The 19,851-nt window shown below is 38.7% G+C and overlaps 1 protein-coding gene across 1 annotated transcript in view; it reads right to left on the bottom strand.

Annotated features, from left to right (window-relative positions):
* GNAI3 (G protein subunit alpha i3) overlaps positions 1 to 19,851 on the bottom strand; it is a 39,913-nt gene that overhangs the window by 16,046 nt on the left and 4,016 nt on the right. The window contains exons 2-3 of the mRNA XM_029946160.1: positions 2,712 to 2,754; positions 2,458 to 2,599 (exon numbers count right to left, since the gene is read on the bottom strand). Of these exons, the coding sequence (XP_029802020.1) occupies positions 2,458 to 2,599; positions 2,712 to 2,754 (185 nt within the window). The remainder of the gene's footprint in view (positions 1 to 2,457; positions 2,600 to 2,711; positions 2,755 to 19,851) is intronic.

Consider the following 19,851-nt stretch of genomic DNA (forward strand, 5'->3'; position numbering starts at 1 on the left):
TCTTAAATAAATAAACCAGGTCTCATGGGATGCTTTCCCCACCTCAAATCTCACATTTTTTAAATTTTTTATTATTTTTTAAATTTTTAAAAAATGTTTTATTTATTTTTGAGAGAGAGAGAGACAGCGTGAACAGGGAAGGGTCAGAGAGAGAGGGAGACACAGAATCTGAAGCAGGCTCCAGGCTCTGAGCTAGCTGTCAGCACAGAGCCTGACGCGGGGCTCAAACCCACAAATGTGAGATCATAACCTGAGCTGAAGTCGGAGGCTTACCCGACTGAGCCAAATAAAATTTTTAAAGGAGGCTTCTCTTTGCAATGAACTTTGTATCTCCACCCTTAAGCAAATTTGAAAAAGCAACCAACCCCTCATCCAGCTCTATTCTTGTCCATTCGCTCTCTAACCGACCTTAAGAAATGGACAAGGATAAGTGAGAAATTATAAATATAAACCCTTACATATGGAGGCAATAAGAGAAACTTAAAAAATCAGGTAGCGTTGTAGATTAGGATGGATGGATGCTGGAAAGCTAGGTGATTCAGGTGGCCTAACAGGAATGAAATGTCAACTGCATCTGGTGACACAGGAGTGTTAGGACCCAAAGATTAATGACACAGATCTGACAAAGGAAAGAAATGAAAGTCATTTAAACTATGGTCTGAATGTCTGTGTCCCATCAAAATTCATGTGTTGAAATCCTAATGCCCAATGTCATAGAATTAGGAGTTGGGGCCTTCAGGAGGGACTTTGATCACAAGGGTGGAGGCCCCACGAACGGGATGAGTGTCCTTATTAAAGGGAGCTCCCTTCTTCTGCCATGTGAGAGGACACAGTTAAAAGTCTGCAACTGAGAAGGGCCCTCGCCCGACCACATTGGCTGGCACTCTGATCTCAGACCTCCAGCCTCCAGAAGTGTGTGCTTTATGATAAATGTGTGTTGTTTATAAGCTACGCAGTCTGTGGTATTTTGTTACAGCAGCACAATAAGACTAAGACAGAAAATGTCAACTGTATCTGGTGACAAAGCAGTGTGAGGATCCAAACATTATAACAACTAATTTGACAATGGAAAGTAAAGAGGAAGGATGATTAAAGGACAGACAGTGATAGATAAAGGAAGAAATGAAGAGAGGGAGTAAATAACTGAGATGGAATAAAAGCCAATAAAGAGAGGGTAGGGACTAAATACTGACCAGTTACCAGATAAAACACAACAGAAAGGAAGGAATGAGAAAAGGGAGGAAAAAAATAACACTGGAGAGAGCTGGGAAGAAGAGGAAAGAAAGGAGAAGGAAAGAAAAGCAGGTGGTGAAAGGGGATGAAAAGAAGTAAGACAAAGCTTCGTTTACATTGCATTCACTATCATATTTTGCCCTCTCAGAGGCTTAGAGAAATAAAGGCTTTAATTTTGTGACATGGCACCTTCTCACAAGAACATAAAAGTCACACCTCACATGATTTCCTCATCCCCTCTTTTGCTATCTTCTCTCCAATCATTTTACAACCGTTTCCCTGGCTCCTCTTCCCTTATTCCATTTCCAAGATTCCTAGCCAAATACCATCCAATTATAACCATCCTTTTGTAATTTTTCCCATCAACAATTTCCCCACTTACTTATTAGTATTAATTTGGATTAATAACGTATTAATTGATAAGCTGAGAGTAGGTAAGCATTTCTAAGCTACCTCACAGACATTGGAAAAGCAGAGCCTCCTTTTATTGTCCACAGCGCATAAGAATGACACTGAACACAGCCAATGGCTCCCGTAGGTCTAGGAAATTATTCTATACATTATAAGCCTTCTCTTAGGCTATAGCTGGGGAAACAAAAGATCTCCTACCTTCATTTTGGCCCTCTCCTTCCTGCATCAAACATCCTAACTGACAAACAAGAATTACACGGTGCACTAAGTATTATAGTCAGTCAACATAACTTTTGAACATCTGACATGTGCAATTATTATCCCAAGACCTCGTATAATCCAATTCTATAGCTGTGGTCCGATGTAGTATAGGGATAGATTACTATGAATACCTAAAAATTTCCCCTCAAATTTTGACTTAGTGTTCATGTCCCTATCAAGTTTATTTTGGGAGACTGATTTTGTCTATCTTTATCCATCAGAAGGCAGAAGCACCTTTTTTAGATTACTTCAACTTACTGGCATTTACTACTATGAATTAAAAGTAAACAATGCTATATAAGGAGCAAATGAATAAAAGAGTTATCACAGAAACATAAAGTATAGCCACCGAATCCCATTTCCTTGACTCCTCTTTGTGGTGGTAATCTACTATCTTCTAAACCAAATTGCTAATACTTCTCAAACGAGCACACAGTACTTTGCTACATCTTATCTTGCTGCTTAAATTCATTCCCCTAAAACATGAAGCAAATTTTGCCTAACTGCATCTACTCAAAGGGAGCAAGTGAAGAGGAAATGAGAAACACTTACTGCTCTGGCAGCTTCCCCAAAGTCGATCTTTAGCCGTCCCATGGCTCTTATGATTGCAATGATGGACTGTATGGTATTGCTGTAGACGACTACTTTATACTGTTTACATTCTTCTTCTGAATAACCATCCTCATGAATGATTCTTTAAAAAGAAAACCACAGATCATTAACACAGACATAAAATAAAAAGATACTACAGACTACCATGCAATATGAGGAAGCGTAGTTTTACAAAAGACTATGTTCCAGCTTACTTCATCTGTTTCACGATGGTGCTTTTACCAGATTCTCCAGCACCTGAAAGAAAAGAAAACCAGACTTTGAATTCACTTGTAATTGAACACAAAGTATGAAATCAACATGAGTGATAATTCTAGACTAATGGAAACCACAGATCCTCGAAAAAATTCAGGTGAGGCTTTCTATCAAGAAAAACTACTAAACTGGGGCACCTGAGTGGCTCAGTCAGTTAAATGTCTGACTTCCACTCAGGGTACGATCTCCCAGCTTCTGGGTTCGAACACTGCGTCAGGCTCTATTAGAGCTAACAGCTTGGAGCCTAGAGTTGCTTCAGATTCTGTGTCTCCCCCTCTCTCCCATTCGTGCTCTGTCTCTCTCTCTCTCAAAATAAACATAAAAAATAAAAAACTACTAAACTTTCCTATTAGAGTTTTTTATTTTCTTAGCATAACTCAGCTACCAAATATAATTCGCTGAAAGTAATCCCAGGACCTACTTGTTTTCATTTGTGTAAAGTAGGCATGCTCAAGGAGATACGGCGACATAAACACCTCTAAAAACTCATCCTCTACGTGGAACATCATGATATAGAAAATGAACACAGGTAGCTGGAATCACTTTAATGATCACCAATGTCAGATGAATCCTCTGAACTTGATGTTTCACCTGCATTTCCCTAGTCAATTCTCCCACCTTCCAAGATGCCTATGTCATACCACCTCCTCTTTCTCTCTCAAACCTTACAACTCGTTCCCACTTCTGACTCTCTGCTGATGATATTTCCTCTCTTTTGTTGGAAAAATTAAAGCCCTCAAGAAACTAGCTCATAACCAAATCCAACAATCTATCTGTACCCCTACTAATATTCTCTACCTCCATCAGTGGATGAATGGTCTCTGCTAATGCCCCAAACCACCTGATTTTACCTACTGACACTCTTGGCTACTGCAATTAATCCATGTCACTCACATGAGAAGTTTTCTCTTCCCACAAGGACTCTCATCAGCATACAAACTTGCTGTACTACCTTCCATTTTAAATCAACACACACACCCACTCCAGCCTTTCCTTGACTCTGCACATATTCCTCTAACTACTATTCCATTTTCTGTCTCCCTGAGTTGTCTATACTCGTGTTCTCCAGTTCTGTACCTCCAATTCTCTCCCTAAGCCACACCAACCAGATGCTCATATCCATTCTACTGAAACCACTTCTCATGATCTCTAACAGCTTCCATTTTAACAAACCCAACAGTCAATTCTAGGTCTTCATCTTACTCAACCTCTTGCGCAGAATTTGTCCAATGATGGCTTCTCCCCTTGAAATATTTTCTTCACTAGGTAGGCTTCCAGACCCCATATCCTCCTGGTTTGACCCCTACCCCACTCCTCAGTCTTCTCTCTCTGGTCTCCGAGTCAAAGGTTGTAGTGTTTCAGCACTCCTTCCTTGGGCCCTTGTCTCCACCTACATTCATTCTCTAGGTCATCTCATCTAATCCTCTGGTCTTAAACACCGTTCGTAAACTGATAGTAATAGTATCTAGTGTGTACTGCGTGCCAGGTGCTGTTCTAAGCACTTGGCTTTTATTAACTCATTTAATCCTCACAATAACCCAGTAAGGCAGACACTTATTTTCTCCATTTTATAGATGGGGTAAATGAAGCAGAGAGATGCCAAGTTAACTTGTCCGCAGTTAAAGCCAGTAAGTGCAAAGCTGAAATCTGTATTCACACAATTTGGCTCCAGTTGTTGGATACTGCTTCTATGCTAATGATGTCCAAATTCATACCTCTAACCTTGGCTCCAGTCATATATATAAACCACCTACCTGAAAAATCTCATTAGATTGTGAACAGGCACCTCAAACTTAAAATGCCTCAAAGTGAGTTCCTGTTTTCTTACCCTTATCCCCAAACAAACCCTGCTCCACCCTGTTCTCATCTTACTAAATACCAGCACTCACCCAGCTGCTCAGGCCAAAAATGGTAGGACACACGTAACTAATATACAGATGCAATGTGGGTGCCAGTACCAACAAGTATACCAAACATGAGGAAAGCTGAATTTTTGAAAAATAAATATAAATATAGTTGTAACAGTTTCTTCTTCCATCATAAGCATCTTGGAAACCACAAGTCTGGATCACTGTAAAAGCTTTCTAAATGGCCCAATGCTTGAGACCTCGCCTTTCCTATGGTCAGTTTTCCACTCAGTAGCTGGAATGAACTTTCAATATGTAAATCAAATTATGTCATAAATCTGCCCCAAAACTCCTATGGTCTCCAATTACAGGTGACCCTTAACTAACACAGGTTTGGACTACACAGGTCCATTTATACACAATTTTTTTTGATAAATGTAATATAGTACTGTAATATTTTAATAATTTTTCTCTATTTTATTTTAAGAATACAGCTTATAATACACATAACATACAAAATGTGTTATTTGTTATCAGTAAGACTTTCAGTCAACAGTAGGTTATTAGGGGGTCGCCTGGGTGGCTCAGTCAGTTAAGCATCCAGCTTCAGTTCAGGTCATGATCTCACAGTTCGTGGGTTCAAGCCCTGCATCGGGCTCTGTGCTGACAATTAGCTCAGAGCCTGGAGCCTGCTTTGGATTCTGTGTCTCCCTCTCTCTCTGACCCTCCCCTGCTCACGCAGTCTCTCTCTGTCTCTCAAAAATAAATAAAAAACATTAAAAAAAAAAGTTTAAAAAAACCCAGTAGGTTATTAAAGAATGCCTGGGTGGCTTGGTCAATTGAGTATGGGGCTCTTGGTTTCGGCTCAGGTCATGATCTCAGGGACTGTGAGTTCAAGTCCCACATCGGGCTCTGTGCTGACAGTGCAGAGCCTGCTTGGGATTCTCTGTCTCCCTCTCTCTCTCTCCCTCCCCTGCTCCTGCTCCCTCTCAAAATAAATAAACTAATTAATTTTTAAAAATAGTATGCTATTAGTAGTTAAGTTATGGGGGAGTCAAAAAGTTATATGCAGGTTTTCCAGCAGGCAAGGTGAGGTGGGGGTATTGGTACCCCTATGCCATTGTTATTCAAAGGTCAACTATACACTCAAAATAAAATCCATGCGTAGGGGCACCTGGGTGGCTCAGTCTGTTGAGTGTCTGATTCCTGGTTTCAGCTCAGGTCATGATCTCACGGTTTTGTGAGTTCAAGCCCCACATCAAGCTCCACACTGGCATTGCAGAGCCTGCTTGGGATTCTCTCTCTGTTCCTCCCCAACTCACACTGTCTCTGTCTCTCTAAGTAAATAAATAAATAACTTTAATTTTTAAAAAAATCCATAGGCAATAAGGTAAACCATGCTCTGGTGCCTGCCTACCACTTTACCCTCAATTCCTATCATTCTCCATTTTGTTCTCTCTGCTCTTGTCAGACCAGCTTTCTTGCTTTCCTTCCAACATACCAAACTGGTCCTCAATGAGCTAGATCCTGACTCATGCTCTCTGCCATCTACTATTCCCTCTGCCTGGAAGGTCTCTGCAAGAGCTTCTTCCCTCAGAACAGCCTTCCCTGACTAATCTATCTAAATAGTCCCCACCCCATCACACTCTCTCCTTACTCTAGGTTGTATTTTTTCAAAGCACTTATCATTTCTTCCCATCACAGATTTGTTCATTTCTTTATTTTTTAATTTTTTAAATGGTTTTTTATTTATTTTTGAGAGACAGACAGCGGGAGCAGGGGAGGGTCGGAGAGAGAGGGAGATTCAGCATCCAAAGCAGGCTCCAAGCTCTGAGCTAGCTGTCAACACAGAGTCTGACGCAGGGCTCTAACCCACGAACTGTGAGATCATGACCTGAGCGAAGCTGGAGGTTTAACTGACTGAGCCACCCAGGCGCCCCACAGATTTGTTCATTTCTTATCTCACTAAACTATAAACCCCATGAAGGTTTAGTCATCTCTGTATTCCCCAGGCCTAAAACTGAGCATGACATAAATTGGGTAGGGAAATAAATATTGTTCAACAGATAAATTACTAATGCTTAAAAAGCACGATCCTTTACTAAATATTTCTCAACACTATCAACCAAAACTGTCAGTTAAAACAAAATTCAAATAATTTGAAAATTCCAGGAATTACATTTTTACATACTCAAAAAGGACATTTCTGGGGCGCCTGGATGGCCAGTTGGTTAAGCGTCCAGCTTTGGCTCAGGTCATGATCTCACGGTTCTTGGGTTCGAGCCCTGTGTCAGGCTCTGTGCTGACAGCTAGCTCAGAGCCTGGAGCCTGCTTTGGATTCTATGTCTCCCTCTCTCTCTGACCCTTCCCTGTCTCTCTCTGTCTCTCAAAAATAAAGAAAAAAGCATTAAAGAAAAACTTAAAAAAAATAAATAAAAGGACATCTCTGTCTGACTTTATCTCTGCTCTTATCATTTAACCGATACTTAGGGGTAGCACTAAATATTCATATAACACATAAAGAATTTTTTAATGACATGGTTAGAAGAAAGTGCTTTCTCCCATGGATATCCAAAAAAGGGAAAAAAGAAAAAAAGAAAACCCTGGAGCACCTATGTGGCTCAGTCAGTCAAGCATCCAACTCTTATTTTGCCTCAGGTCATGATCTCATGGTTTTGGGAGTTCGAGCTCTCACGTAAAAGCCTGGGATTCTCCCTCTCCCTGCCCTTCCCCTGCCTGCACTCTCTCCGTCTCTCTCAACATAAAGAAATGAACCTTAAAAAGTTAAAAATTTTAAAAAAGTGATTCAATTCTGGGGAAGCATACCAGCTACATTTTAAATACTAGTTTAAAACACAGAATTCCCAGATGATCTCATGTTAGCAACAGCTAGTAAAGTAACTAGAAAAAGGAGAAATTAATGGTTATGTGCATACATTTTTTACATATTGAAAACAGGATATCTATCACTTATGTTGGATTGAATGAAATAATCAATGAGCCTATTATTCTCAGAAACAATCTCTACCCATCTCATTAAGTCCCACCCTATGAAAGTAATTATTTTATTTTTTAAAGCTTTATTTTATTTCTGAGAGAGACAGAGACAGCAAGAGTAGGGGAGGAGCAAAGAAAGAGGAGAGAGAGAATCCCAAGCCGACTCCACACTGCCAGCACAGAGCCAAATGGGGGGCTTGAACTCAAACCGTGAGACTGTGACCTGAGTCAAAACTAAGTGTCAGACGCTTAACAGACTGAGCCACCCAGGCCCTCCCGAAAGGTGATGATTTTAAAAAAGTATGTTGCCCTGCTTCTCTCCTGTTTCCAAGATTGCCTGATAAAATGTCAGTTTGTCCTCCTCTTTATTATCACACTACATATTTTCACCCAAGCTTTTAGTAGGCATCCAGTTCCAGTTAAAGGCACCTCTTACTGACCACAGAACTAAACAGAAGATGTATTTTATTGGGTGTTCCAGGGCATTTTGTGCAACTAAAGAATTACTTTATACCAAGTCTTTGACTCATTCAGCTTCTAGATCAGCAAGAAAAGTGCCACCATCTTACCTTTCTTCCAAGTACGAAATCTAAGAATCATCTGGAACCCACTCACTCTTCTCTCCTTACATCAAGCTGTAACAAAATCTCTCTTCTTAGGCCTTTCTCAAATTAATCCTTTCTCCTCCTCACAGGGCTGAGCCTGACAGTGAGCTACTGGATGTTACTGCTGAAATTTCTCAAACTTCCAGCTCAAAGCTCTTCTTTCTTATCATTTCCAAATGGCATTAAAAACTCTTTAAATTCTTCTAACATGTTCTATAACCCTTTCTTATTAGGTCTGAACTCTTAGTTTTTACCTCAATCCTCCTGTACTCCATTGCTTTGGTAGTAAGATTCCTCTCTAATAACATCGTACCTGAGGCCTCCCCAACACTACTGCCCCTGTCTCATCTCTCTCCCCCAATATGTATTATATGATGTTTCAAACTTCCCTTATTTTATTTACATTTTTTTTAATCCAGCTTCCTTTAAAATTCATCACAAAATTAGGACACTTGGGTGGCTCAGTCGGTTAACCATTTCACTTCAGCTCAGGTGACGATCTCATGGTTCATGCATTCAAGCCCCACATCAGGCTCTCCACTGTCAGCACAGAGCCTACCCATCTGCCCCCCTCTCATTCTCTCTGTCTCTCAAAATAAATAAATAAAATTTTAAAAATTCACAAATTTAGTGAGATATTCATTTTCCCATCTTCAGTCTACCAGAGTAATAACATTAAGGAAACAAAGAATGGAATAGATACAAAGGAACTGCAAAGATATAGCTTGGAGAGGGAGGAAGCAAAGAAGACTTTGTAGGCAGGAGTGATGGAAATGGTCAGGGGTAATATACATAGGGGAGAAAAGCCTGAAAGGCCCTAGAGACAGGAGGGAATGGAATCACTTCGACTTAGAAGACTCATCCTTAAAACAACACATATCTGAAGGACATCTCCTATAAAGAGGAAGAAAGGATGAGGGAGGGAACTATGGAGATTTTTGAGAGAAAAAGCAGAAAAGGAGCCAAATTAGATGGTCTTATTCACAATAAAAGGAAGGCAATCTGCAGAGGATAAAGGGGTAGAATTAATTTAGAAAATCATCTCATAAACAAACAGAACAAGATCAGATGAAAACAATTCACCAGTACATACTCTACTGTAAAATCATTATATTTCCCTAAATACAGCCTACATTTCATTTTTAAGGAGCTCCTGGAGAGAAGACACCATCACATGTTTCCCTATTTCTTCCTATAACATACATTACATTGTGGGTATGAAAAATGAGAGAATGTGATAATGTCTTTGCAAAACTTTTTAAAAGCCAGTGAACTGCTAACATAAGTAAATACATTCAATTTACATATGCACTGATTTTTAAAAATTAACCATAGGGTGGGTGCCTGCGTGGCTCAGCAGGTTGGGCGTCCAACTTTGGCTCAGGTCATGATCTCACAGTTAGTGGGTTTGGGCCCCGCACTGGGCTCTGTACTGGCAGCATAGGACCTGCTTGGGATTCTCTCTCTCTCTCTCTCTCTCTGCCCTTCCTCCTCTCTTGATTTCAAAATAAATAAACTTTAAAAAAAGGTTTGTTTGTTTTTTTTAAAGAAATTAGCCCTAAAAGATGGCTGATACTCAAAAAACACTGTCACTCAATGTCTTCTCTTTGTTCTCTTTCATTTTGATTAAAAGAAAACTTAAAGCCAGTCCAAGGAAGGTACAGGAGTATATTACACTCTTTTATATTTCTGTGCCTTCAGGCACAATGAATTTCCTAATCTGTAAAACAAGGGTCAACAGGACATGCTCAGACAGTACCTGGCACATAGCAGATATTCAATAAATGTTAACCAGCTATTACTCATTAATGCTGTTTTCACAGTTTGGAATACTACCAAGTAATATTAAGTCCCCAAAAGTTTAATAAAAACTCCCTGGAGGTGCCTGGGTGGTGCAGTCGGTTAAGTGTCTGACTTCGCTCAGGTCAGGATCTCACACACAGTTTGTGAGTTGGAGCCCCATGACAGGCTCTGTGCTGACAGCTCAGAGCCTGGAGCCTCTTTTAAATTCTGTGTCCCCCCCCCGCCCCCCCCATGCTCATCCTCTGTCTCTTTCTGTCTCTCAATAATAAATAAAAACATTAAAAAACTTTTTAAATTTAATTTAAAAAAATAAATAAAAACTCCCTAGATATTGTATGTTGGTTCAAAATCCCAGCAGAAATGGTATAACTGCTTAGCAGCTGTTTCACAATAATAAAACCCCAGCTGGAGTCTGGATTCACACACTAAAACCACAACTTAGAACCTAAATGCCACAGCAAACTATGTCAAAGCATTAATCATTTTCTCCACCCTACCATGAGGAACAAAAACACTCTCTTCTTGAAATATATCTTCAGCCCCTAGATGCTCCTAACTACCTCTTCTCCCACACTTCTCACCCATCTGCACTTCTTACATCTTTTCCTTGAATGTTCCTCAATGTCTTGTACCATTATCGTGGGTACTAGTGGTTATTCCAGTGGCAACTGAAACATTTCCTTTTCCTTTTAAATACTTGTTTCTGTGGAGAAATCCTGAACTTCTGGAAGTTCAGCATTTTAGGTAGGGTGTGGCCCCCTTTCTAGAGGTCTGCAGAGCTAAGTCCCAATATGGAACTACTTTTAGACAACCCTCCAGCCAGTGCTAGACCAAGATACTCTTCTTGGTCTTTCTACAGCCCACTCATGCCCTCCCCTCCACCCCTTATCAGACACATGGGAGCATATGATTAGATCGTACATAGACAGCCTTCCTCCCATGGTAGGGTGAAAGCTTGACCAGCAAATCTATTTGACTTTTCTAACTTCACTTAAATAGATATTTTTTGTCCATGATACCATGTAGTAATAAATTCAGTGGAAGAGTAGATTTTAGTTCTAGCTCTATAATGACTAGCTGTCTGACCTTGGGCAAGTCACTTAACTTCACAATGTCTGTCTCCTTATATATAAAATGTGAAGGGCTTTGGCCTAGATTGCACTCTAACATTCTATGACTACAATTATTATAATGCTAAAAGCAGATTAAAATTCTACTTCTGTGAAATAAGTCAGGTGGAAAAGGACAGATACCATATGTTTGCATTCATAGGTCTAGCAGGAGAACAGGAGAAACCTAATGGAGGACCACGGGGAGGGGAAGAGGGAAAGAGAGTTGGGGAAAGAGAGGAACACAAAACCTGAGAGACTAGTGAATACTGAAAAGGGAACCGAAGGTTGAAGGGGGAGGGGGAGGGAGAAGGTAGGTGGTGGTAATGAAGGAGGACACTTGTGGGGAAGAGCACTGGGTGTCATATGGAAACCAATTTGACAATAAACTATTTAAAAAATAAATACATAAAAGAAAAAGTATTTTAAAAAAATCTACTTCTGACACACAGACTTCAAATCTAACCATAGACCCACATCTTCCTATTAACCAACCATTCAAAGTAGCTGCCATAATACAGTGATCAGCATGCTCTCCAATCACCCACTCTTGATCAAGACTAAACAAAGAGTAGAAAGAATTAGAGTGCACCAATGTAAGGAAGGAAGAGTTATCTGGCACCTGACCTTCTATATTTGTGCTTGAGGGTATTCTATAATTACACAGTCTCGAGCTAACAGAATATTCAAGTTAGACTGCTATTCTTTAAAAAACAAAACAAAAACAAAAAATATGAATACCTCTAACTAAAGATCACAGCAGCACAGTCGATGCTATTTCCAGTAATAAACTTATCTACTGCTCCCACTGATTTCTCTTTATTGACAGGCATAAGTAACTAACAAAGTGAAAATTCAGATTAAGGTTAAAAATGACATTTCATTCAAAATGCTTTTGAACGTGCCACACTTAATGCAAAAACCAGTTGCTCCCGAACCAGTAAAAGGTTAGCAGAATTACAGATGGGAAAAAGATTATGGAGCAAATAAAGATTGCTACTCATTCTTTTTTTTTTTTTTTTTAAACAAACACGTCTCTTGAATGTGTCTGGAACTGGTTGACACTGACACTTCAAATACAAAAAGGAATGTATGGTCTCATGGAAAAGTTAGATCTCTTTTTCTTGTGAAATTAGCAAGTTTCCATAACCTAAAATATCAGAATAATCACTTCGCCCAGCCCACTGTCCCTCCAAGTATGCCATGCCTCTAAGCATGAACTCCCTTGAAAACCTTACTCAACTCAAACTTCAGCTCTTTGCTGAAGCCTTCTCCATTCCCTCTCCACAGAGTTCTTAATCCCACTCCAATGGCTGACACAGATTCTGCCCTTTCGGCATGAGTCCCAAAGGTTAATTTCCAAAACTCAGTCCAAAACTATCCTTCCCAGCCACTTCACCTCCTTATCTTTAGCCAGGTCTGGCTACTCTAAAAAAAATTATTTGATTGTCTTTCCAACTCCTAATCTCCTTGCTTTTCATAAACTGTTAATTGGTTTTCTTGATTTTGATTAAAATGGTAATGAAACTCTAGTAGGATCTGAAAACCCTTCCACATCCTTATACATCTCCCTTAAGGACACTGGACAAGGCTCAATGTGGCCCTACAGCTTAGGGTCAAACACATTAACACTAATACTTGGTCAAACTATTGTAATTGCTTGGGTTTGTACATGTTTAGGACTCCATTAATCCTAAACTCAAAAACACACTCCTAGAAAGCACAAAACAGTACCTTCTTTTTGTGTTTCTACCCTCCCCCCGCATCTAGGACAGAGTAGGCACATAATAGGTGTGGGATGAATGGCTTGAGTTTCTGTGAGATTCAGTAGTTGCCTAATCACATTTTGTAAATGCCAGCTGCAATGGATGGAATTTTCAATGTGGGCAGTTAACAGAAGATTTCCATTCCTCTGCTATCTTTACAAAGCCCCACACCCATGCCTGGCTAGGCCTTCAACTCTCACCCCACAACTATACCTGACAATAAATCTGGACTCACTCACAAGCCTTCTATTCTTCTTACTTCCCCCGAAACCTTACTCTCAAACACTATCCCAGCTCCCTTGCACCCACCATCTACTTCAGTGAAATAACTGCTATCTGTCCTGAACATCCTGTGTCCCAACACCTAAAAGAGCGCATGAAACATAGTATCAAATATTTGTTCAGTGAATGAATGAATGAATATCTTAAAGGTAAAAGATGACAGTAAATTGTGATTGGGACAGAGATGATAGGTCCCTTCTGGGAAAGATTTTTTCTAGGAAGCAATCACATACCAATAACCAAAGATTTTTCTAGGAAGCAATCACATACAAACAACCGAAAAGGGTTAAAGCACACTTAAGAAGTTTTTGACAAAACTAAACTGACATGTTAGACATAATTTCAGAATATGCACCTGCCCCTAGGGATATCCCTACCTTGCTTCCTCAGTAGGCAATTGCCTGCAAGGCCTGAGCCAGTCCCCTCTCTGTGATTGGATCACGTAGGAATCACCCGGACACAGGCTGACAAAGGGCCTACACCCTGTGTGACCTAGCTCCAAAAGATGAGTAGGACCAATCAGATTATCGAAGGAATCTGCACTAGAGGATACAGAAAAAGTCACCCTAAACTACAAGATCACAATGTGTGAAATCCTAGATTAAGAGGGGTGGGGGGAAGGGGCAGTGAGAGGCAGCTCACTTAGCCATGTAGCTCTCTCCAAAATGTTATCACTTGGGAATATGAAAATGGTAACTCGAGTGTTACTACAGATCATGTGTCCCCTTTGGGCAGCTGGCCAATCAATCTACTTTTGTGGAATATAAAAAGAATGCTTAAGGGAGCAGTCATTTGTAAGCAAGGAGGGAGGATTATCCTCTGTCTCAACGTTCTGATTTTGGACCTATGTGAGTAAATTTCCTTTTATTTCTTTAAAAGCAGAGCAACAAATAGTCATTTTGGTGCTGATGCTAAATTATATGGTATGTACATATGACATGACTGAAGACTATTTTTGCAAAAGTGTATTTCTTTCTAGCTCTGCCTTAAAATTTTCTTGTAAGACAGAAATGTAAAATACTCATTTTTGTCCTAAATAATTTTTTATATGTAGTGATGTCCTCCAAAGTTAACTGGAATACCACATCCATTCATTAAAACCCACATATCCCAAAATTTTACATTTAGAAGTGTTAGAATCATCTCCTACTTAAGTCTAAACATTGATGGCAGCACATGGCAGTTTCCTACACATCTATTTAATCAAATGTAAGTGCCACATTTTAAAAATTCATACATACCAAATATTATGAACTGAGTTGTCAGATCACAAGGATTCCCTTTACCATATAAATGTTCACCAATGCTGAAAGTCAAAACTCAAAAGTTTGGAGTTCATATACATATTTACTTTTACTAACCTTTTGTTACAGCATGAATAGCAGTGGAATGGCAAAAAAGGCAGTTAACAAGGAGGAGGAGGAGAAGGCAAAGTCCCTAGATGATTTCCCTCAAAATTATATCTATATTTACCTCTATCTATAAAATAAAAATATGGCTTAAAAGACAGCTATTAAAATTTAAAAGCAGCGCCCGGCTAGCTCAGTCGGTAGAGCATGAGACTCTTAAAATTTAAAAGCAACATTCTCCAAATCTCTTGCACACCTTTCCAGCCTTATCTCCCACACTCCTCCTACACCAACCCTTCGTCCCAGGCAGATCTATCTAGTTGCTCACTCATGTTTCTGAGTCTTTGTACATACTACTCCGCTCTACGTGAATGCACTTCCTTCTAGTCTTTGCCTTAAAAGCTCCTATTTATCCTTCAAGGTTCATCTCAAATGTCACCTCCTCTAAAGAAGACTTCCCTCGCGTGTTTCTTTCTCCTCCTCCCCAAATTGGTTACTCCTTCTGTAACCACATTTCACATACATTACTATGGTTTACTTGTATATCTCCGCAACTTTAACTGCTTAAGAGTTCTGTTTCTCATTTATCTAAAAAAGTACCTGTGCACATAAAATATGATCTGAGATACCTAATTAAAAGTAAGTTCATAAATGAGTCTCCTCTGGACACTGCAACACTGAAAACCAAAAAGTTCAATAAAAAGCAGCCTTGACTAAATACATGCAGTGTCCTAGATTAGATCCTGGAGCAGAAAAAGAGCATGAGTGGAAAAACTGATGTAATCCAAAAAAGTATGTAGTTAACATTAATGCACCAATACTGTGCACTACTGTGTGCCAATACTGTGCATTGTTGACCAACATACCACAGGTATCTAAGATGTGAATATTAAGGGGAACTAGGTAAAGAGTATACAGGAACTCTAGTTACTACCTCTGCAACTTTCCTATAAATGAGACATTATTCTGGGGCATCTGGGTGGCTCAATCGGTTAAATATTTGACTTCAGTTCAGATCATGATCTCTCAGTCCTTGAATTTGAGCCCAGAGTCAGGCTCGGTGCTGACAGTTCAGAGCCTGGAGCCTGCTTCAGATTCTGTGTCTCACTCGCTCTCTGGCCTTCCCAGGCTCACACTCTCTCAAAAATAAACAACAAAAAAAAGGGGTTTTGGGGTTTTTTTAATGTTTTTTATTTTTGAAAGACACAGAGAGACAGTGCAAACAGAGGAGGGACAGAGAGAAGGGGAGACACAGAATCTGAAGCAGACTCCAGGCTCTGAGCTGTCAGCACAGAGCCTGACTCAGGGCTCGAACCCAAGTACTGTGAGATCATGACCTGAACCGAAGACGGACACTTAACAGACTGAGCCACCTAGGCGCCGCCCGAAAAAAATTTTTTAATAAAACATGACATTATTCCAAAAGAAAAAGTTTATTAAAAAAACGTTTAAGTCGTCTAGAAAAATTCAAAAAAAATACACATATTAAAATTAATAACTTCTGGAAAAAACATGAAAAATCAACAGAAAGTAAACACTAGTCACAAATTGGGAATGAAAAATCTGCAATACCTATAATGAACAAAAAAGCAGGTGATCTAAAATATATAAGAAATGACTACAAATCAATGAGAAAAGCAAGCCATCCAATAAAAAAATGGACAAAGGAAAAATTCATTCAAGAAAACGAATGACCACAAATCTAAGAAAGGCTGCACAACCTCATGAGTAGTAAAGGAAATGAAAATTTACCAAAAAAAAGTACAAATATTAATGAGGACGTGAATGCGGATTTTAGTAACAACCACAATAAAAAAGTAAATAAAAGGATAAGAAACACACTTCTCAGAAGCAGAGGAAGGAAGAGAAGAACATTCGTTTTTTTACAACCCGATATGAAACAAAATTATATGTGGATTTAGGAATGTTGAAAAATGGCCTAAGAGACTGGTATCTTTAAACTGAAATAATTTGGGGCGCCTGGGTGGCTCAGTCGGTTAAGCATCCACCAGCTTTGGCTCAGGTCATGATCTCACGATTCATGGGTTTGAGCCCCGGCAGGTGCTATGCTAATAGCTTCGGATTCTGTGTCTCCCTCTCTCTCTCACCCTCCCCTGCTCACTTGCACTGTCTCGGTCTCTCAAAAATAAATTTAAAAAACATTAAAAAAATTTTTTTAATAATAAACTGAAATAATTCAATGTTTATTTTCAAAAATACTCTAACATTGAAATAACTTCCATGGAAAGTTCAGGACTGCACTATCCTAACACATACATCAGAACTACATTATCTGTGAAAATCATGACAGTGATTGTATCATTACATCAAACAGAACCCTGTTTTGAAGTTAATGATTCTGATGTTCTATCTTCAGGAAATAGAGGGGGAAATGTTCTATCAAAAGTGTGTCACTTTAAAATAATCCTTCTGTAATTTACAGTAACCCATAAAACATAATTTCCAAGGTCCTGGGCAAAATCCATTTCCATATGACACTACGTATTTAATTAAAAAATATAAAAACTAGGGATATCAATATATGACTAAAACAGAAATCCAAATACAGTATAACACTGCCATAGTAAGTTCTTAGAGTTCAATGGAATACTATTTAATTTTAAAATCCAACCACTGGGGCGGCGCCTAGGTGGCTCAGTCAGTTGAGCGTCTGACTTTGGCCCAGATCATGATCTCAAGGATTGAGGGGATGAGCCCCGTGCTGGGCTCTGCGCTGATAGCTCAGAGCCTAGAGCCTGCTTCAGATTCTGTGTCTCCATCTGTCTCTGACCCTACCCCACTCATGCTCGCTCTCGCGCTCTCTCTCTCAAAAATAAACAAACATTAAAATAAATGTTTTAAATCCAGCCATTACAAGAAATTATAAGATAAAAAGAATCAAGCTACCTTGCTAATTAATTTTTAAAAAGTATGATTTAGGGGCAGCTGGGTGGCTCAGTCACTTTAGTAGCTGTCTTCAGCTCAGATCACATTAGAGTGAGTGATCTCAATCTCTCTGAGTTTGAGCCCCACATTCGTGAGTTCAAGCCCGCTATCAGAGCAGAGCCTGCTTCAGATCCTCTGTCTCCTTCTCTCTCTGCCCCTCCCCTGCTCACTCGAGTACACTCTCTCTCTCTCAAAAATAAACAAACATCAAAAAAAAAAAGTCTGATTTAAGTGGTCCCTACATCATGAGAGTAATAAGTGTTAATAGCAGACCACATAAGTAAAAGACACAAGCACAATTTAAATACAGAGTGTATGTTTTTAATCATGGTGAGCTACCTTTGACTGTACAGCTGTAGATTTATATGAGCAACTAAAAAAATTTTGAGTATCTACTTCAAAGTTAAGCAACAAAAATTTTTTGAGATACAAAACATTAACACCATCCAAAAAACTCAGTCTTTTTGTATAAATATTAAAAACATTTACCCATTTGTGAATTAGACTTGGTGACAAAAAGAGGCCCATAACAGCAAAACAGTAACAGAACAATGAGCACACTAACGTCTCCACTAGCCCTTAACAAATCTCTTAAACTTTTAAGTATCTTCTAACTTGAAAATCAAAAGAAATCTATGTGTAAAGACTATAGCCTCCTGAAGCTTATTTCTAAGATCACCACGCTATTAGGTACAAGTCAAACAAATTTGGTCTTTCTGGCTCTTTGTTTGGTTCGTATTAGATATATTCATTTCTGTTACAACTTAATAACAGGAAGACATAAAAAATAGGATATTTCATTTACATAGAGCGCTGTATAAAAACTGGGACAATTAAACAGTGATCCTAACACAGTGTTCCTCAGTTCAAGCAGCTTGAATCACAATATGATACAGATGACTGCCAAGCAGGTAACAGAATAGCCCAGGCAGATAAAGCCTTAAAGATAACTCTAACTTGCTAAACACTGAAAAAGAATTTTACCAAAATGAAGACAATTAAAATTGGAAGGGAAATCAATCATCACAATGCTTTTCCTTATTTTCTCTTGAAAATTTACAATGCGGGCACTTTATGAATTTATGCCATTTTAACTATCTTCCTAAACAGCTTTATTATGTTAAACTAATTTCAAACTCAAGAATAAGAGAAATAACAACAAAAACAGCCCTCTTTATAACTTGCTAAAATGTTTCATCTGGCTGATAATTTTAACATCACAGACAAGAAACCTTGTGATTGGACCTCACTGTACAGAAAAAGGAAAATGAAGCTCAGAGATTACAGTGAATCCCCAATTTCCAGTATCTTTGTTCTTTAACCCTACACTACATGGGAGAACTATCTTATTAGTGCTAGTCTACTTTCTTCTGACTAGAAAACAAGTTTTAAAACAAACTTCAGTTATCTGAACCAATTTAGTGTCTACTGCTCTATACACTTCTTATGAGACCCATATTTCTATTTTTTGAACTTTACTGCTAATATTCTAGTTCCTAAGTACTTACAGTATCTTTTCCTCCTCACTTTCCCTGACAAGCCCCATTCTCCAATAAAAACTAAACTAAATGTAAGAAGGCAGCATGGGTAGTTGCAGCAATGATTCAAAAGTTACATGCCTTGTCAAATCTCTTAAGTACTAAGACCCCACTCTTATGATTATCTCTGTACATACTTCAGAATTAGCATACTTTGGGAAGATTACAATATTGTAATTCCTGAAAGGACCATATTTTCAGACTGAAGAAGTGATAAATGCATTTAAATAAAAGACACAAGAGACACAAAAAAGTGCTAATAAAAAAACTAACCTATTTTTGAAATGTGACTTCCTATATTTTATGCCAGTTTCTTTCTTTTTTTTTTTTTTTTTGGTCCAGACATAAGATGCATCCTCACAAGAAACGTAATAATGGTCTATGAATCTCATGCCAAAAAAATGGCAAACATTATAAAGAACATTATCCTATGAGAATTTAATGAAACAATAGAAGTATTACTGTTATTATTAAGGCAAAATGAATGCTACAGATTATAGGTGCTATGGAAATTCAAATTAAGTAGTGTAAGCTAAATTAAAGGAGAAGTTCAGTATTATAAATCTCTAATCATCAAAAACCCACTTATTTTCAATAATAAGCATATTTAGCCAGTGAATGCAGGTATTTAAATGTGAATAATAAATTGCATAAGGTTTAAGTGAATTAGAGGATTCCAATACTCTGCATGCAATTTAATTTTTGCCATACCACCCCCAGCAAAATCCTAAAGAACAAAGTATTAATCTCATTTGGTATAATACTATTTTCTCAAGATCTGCTAAGGGAACTATCAAGAAATAAAAACCTAAAGATAATACAAGTATCATTCAATAA

This window comes from Suricata suricatta, chromosome 8 (genome assembly GCF_006229205.1).
Source record: "Suricata suricatta isolate VVHF042 chromosome 8, meerkat_22Aug2017_6uvM2_HiC, whole genome shotgun sequence".
Lineage (NCBI taxonomy): Eukaryota > Metazoa > Chordata > Mammalia > Carnivora > Herpestidae > Suricata > Suricata suricatta.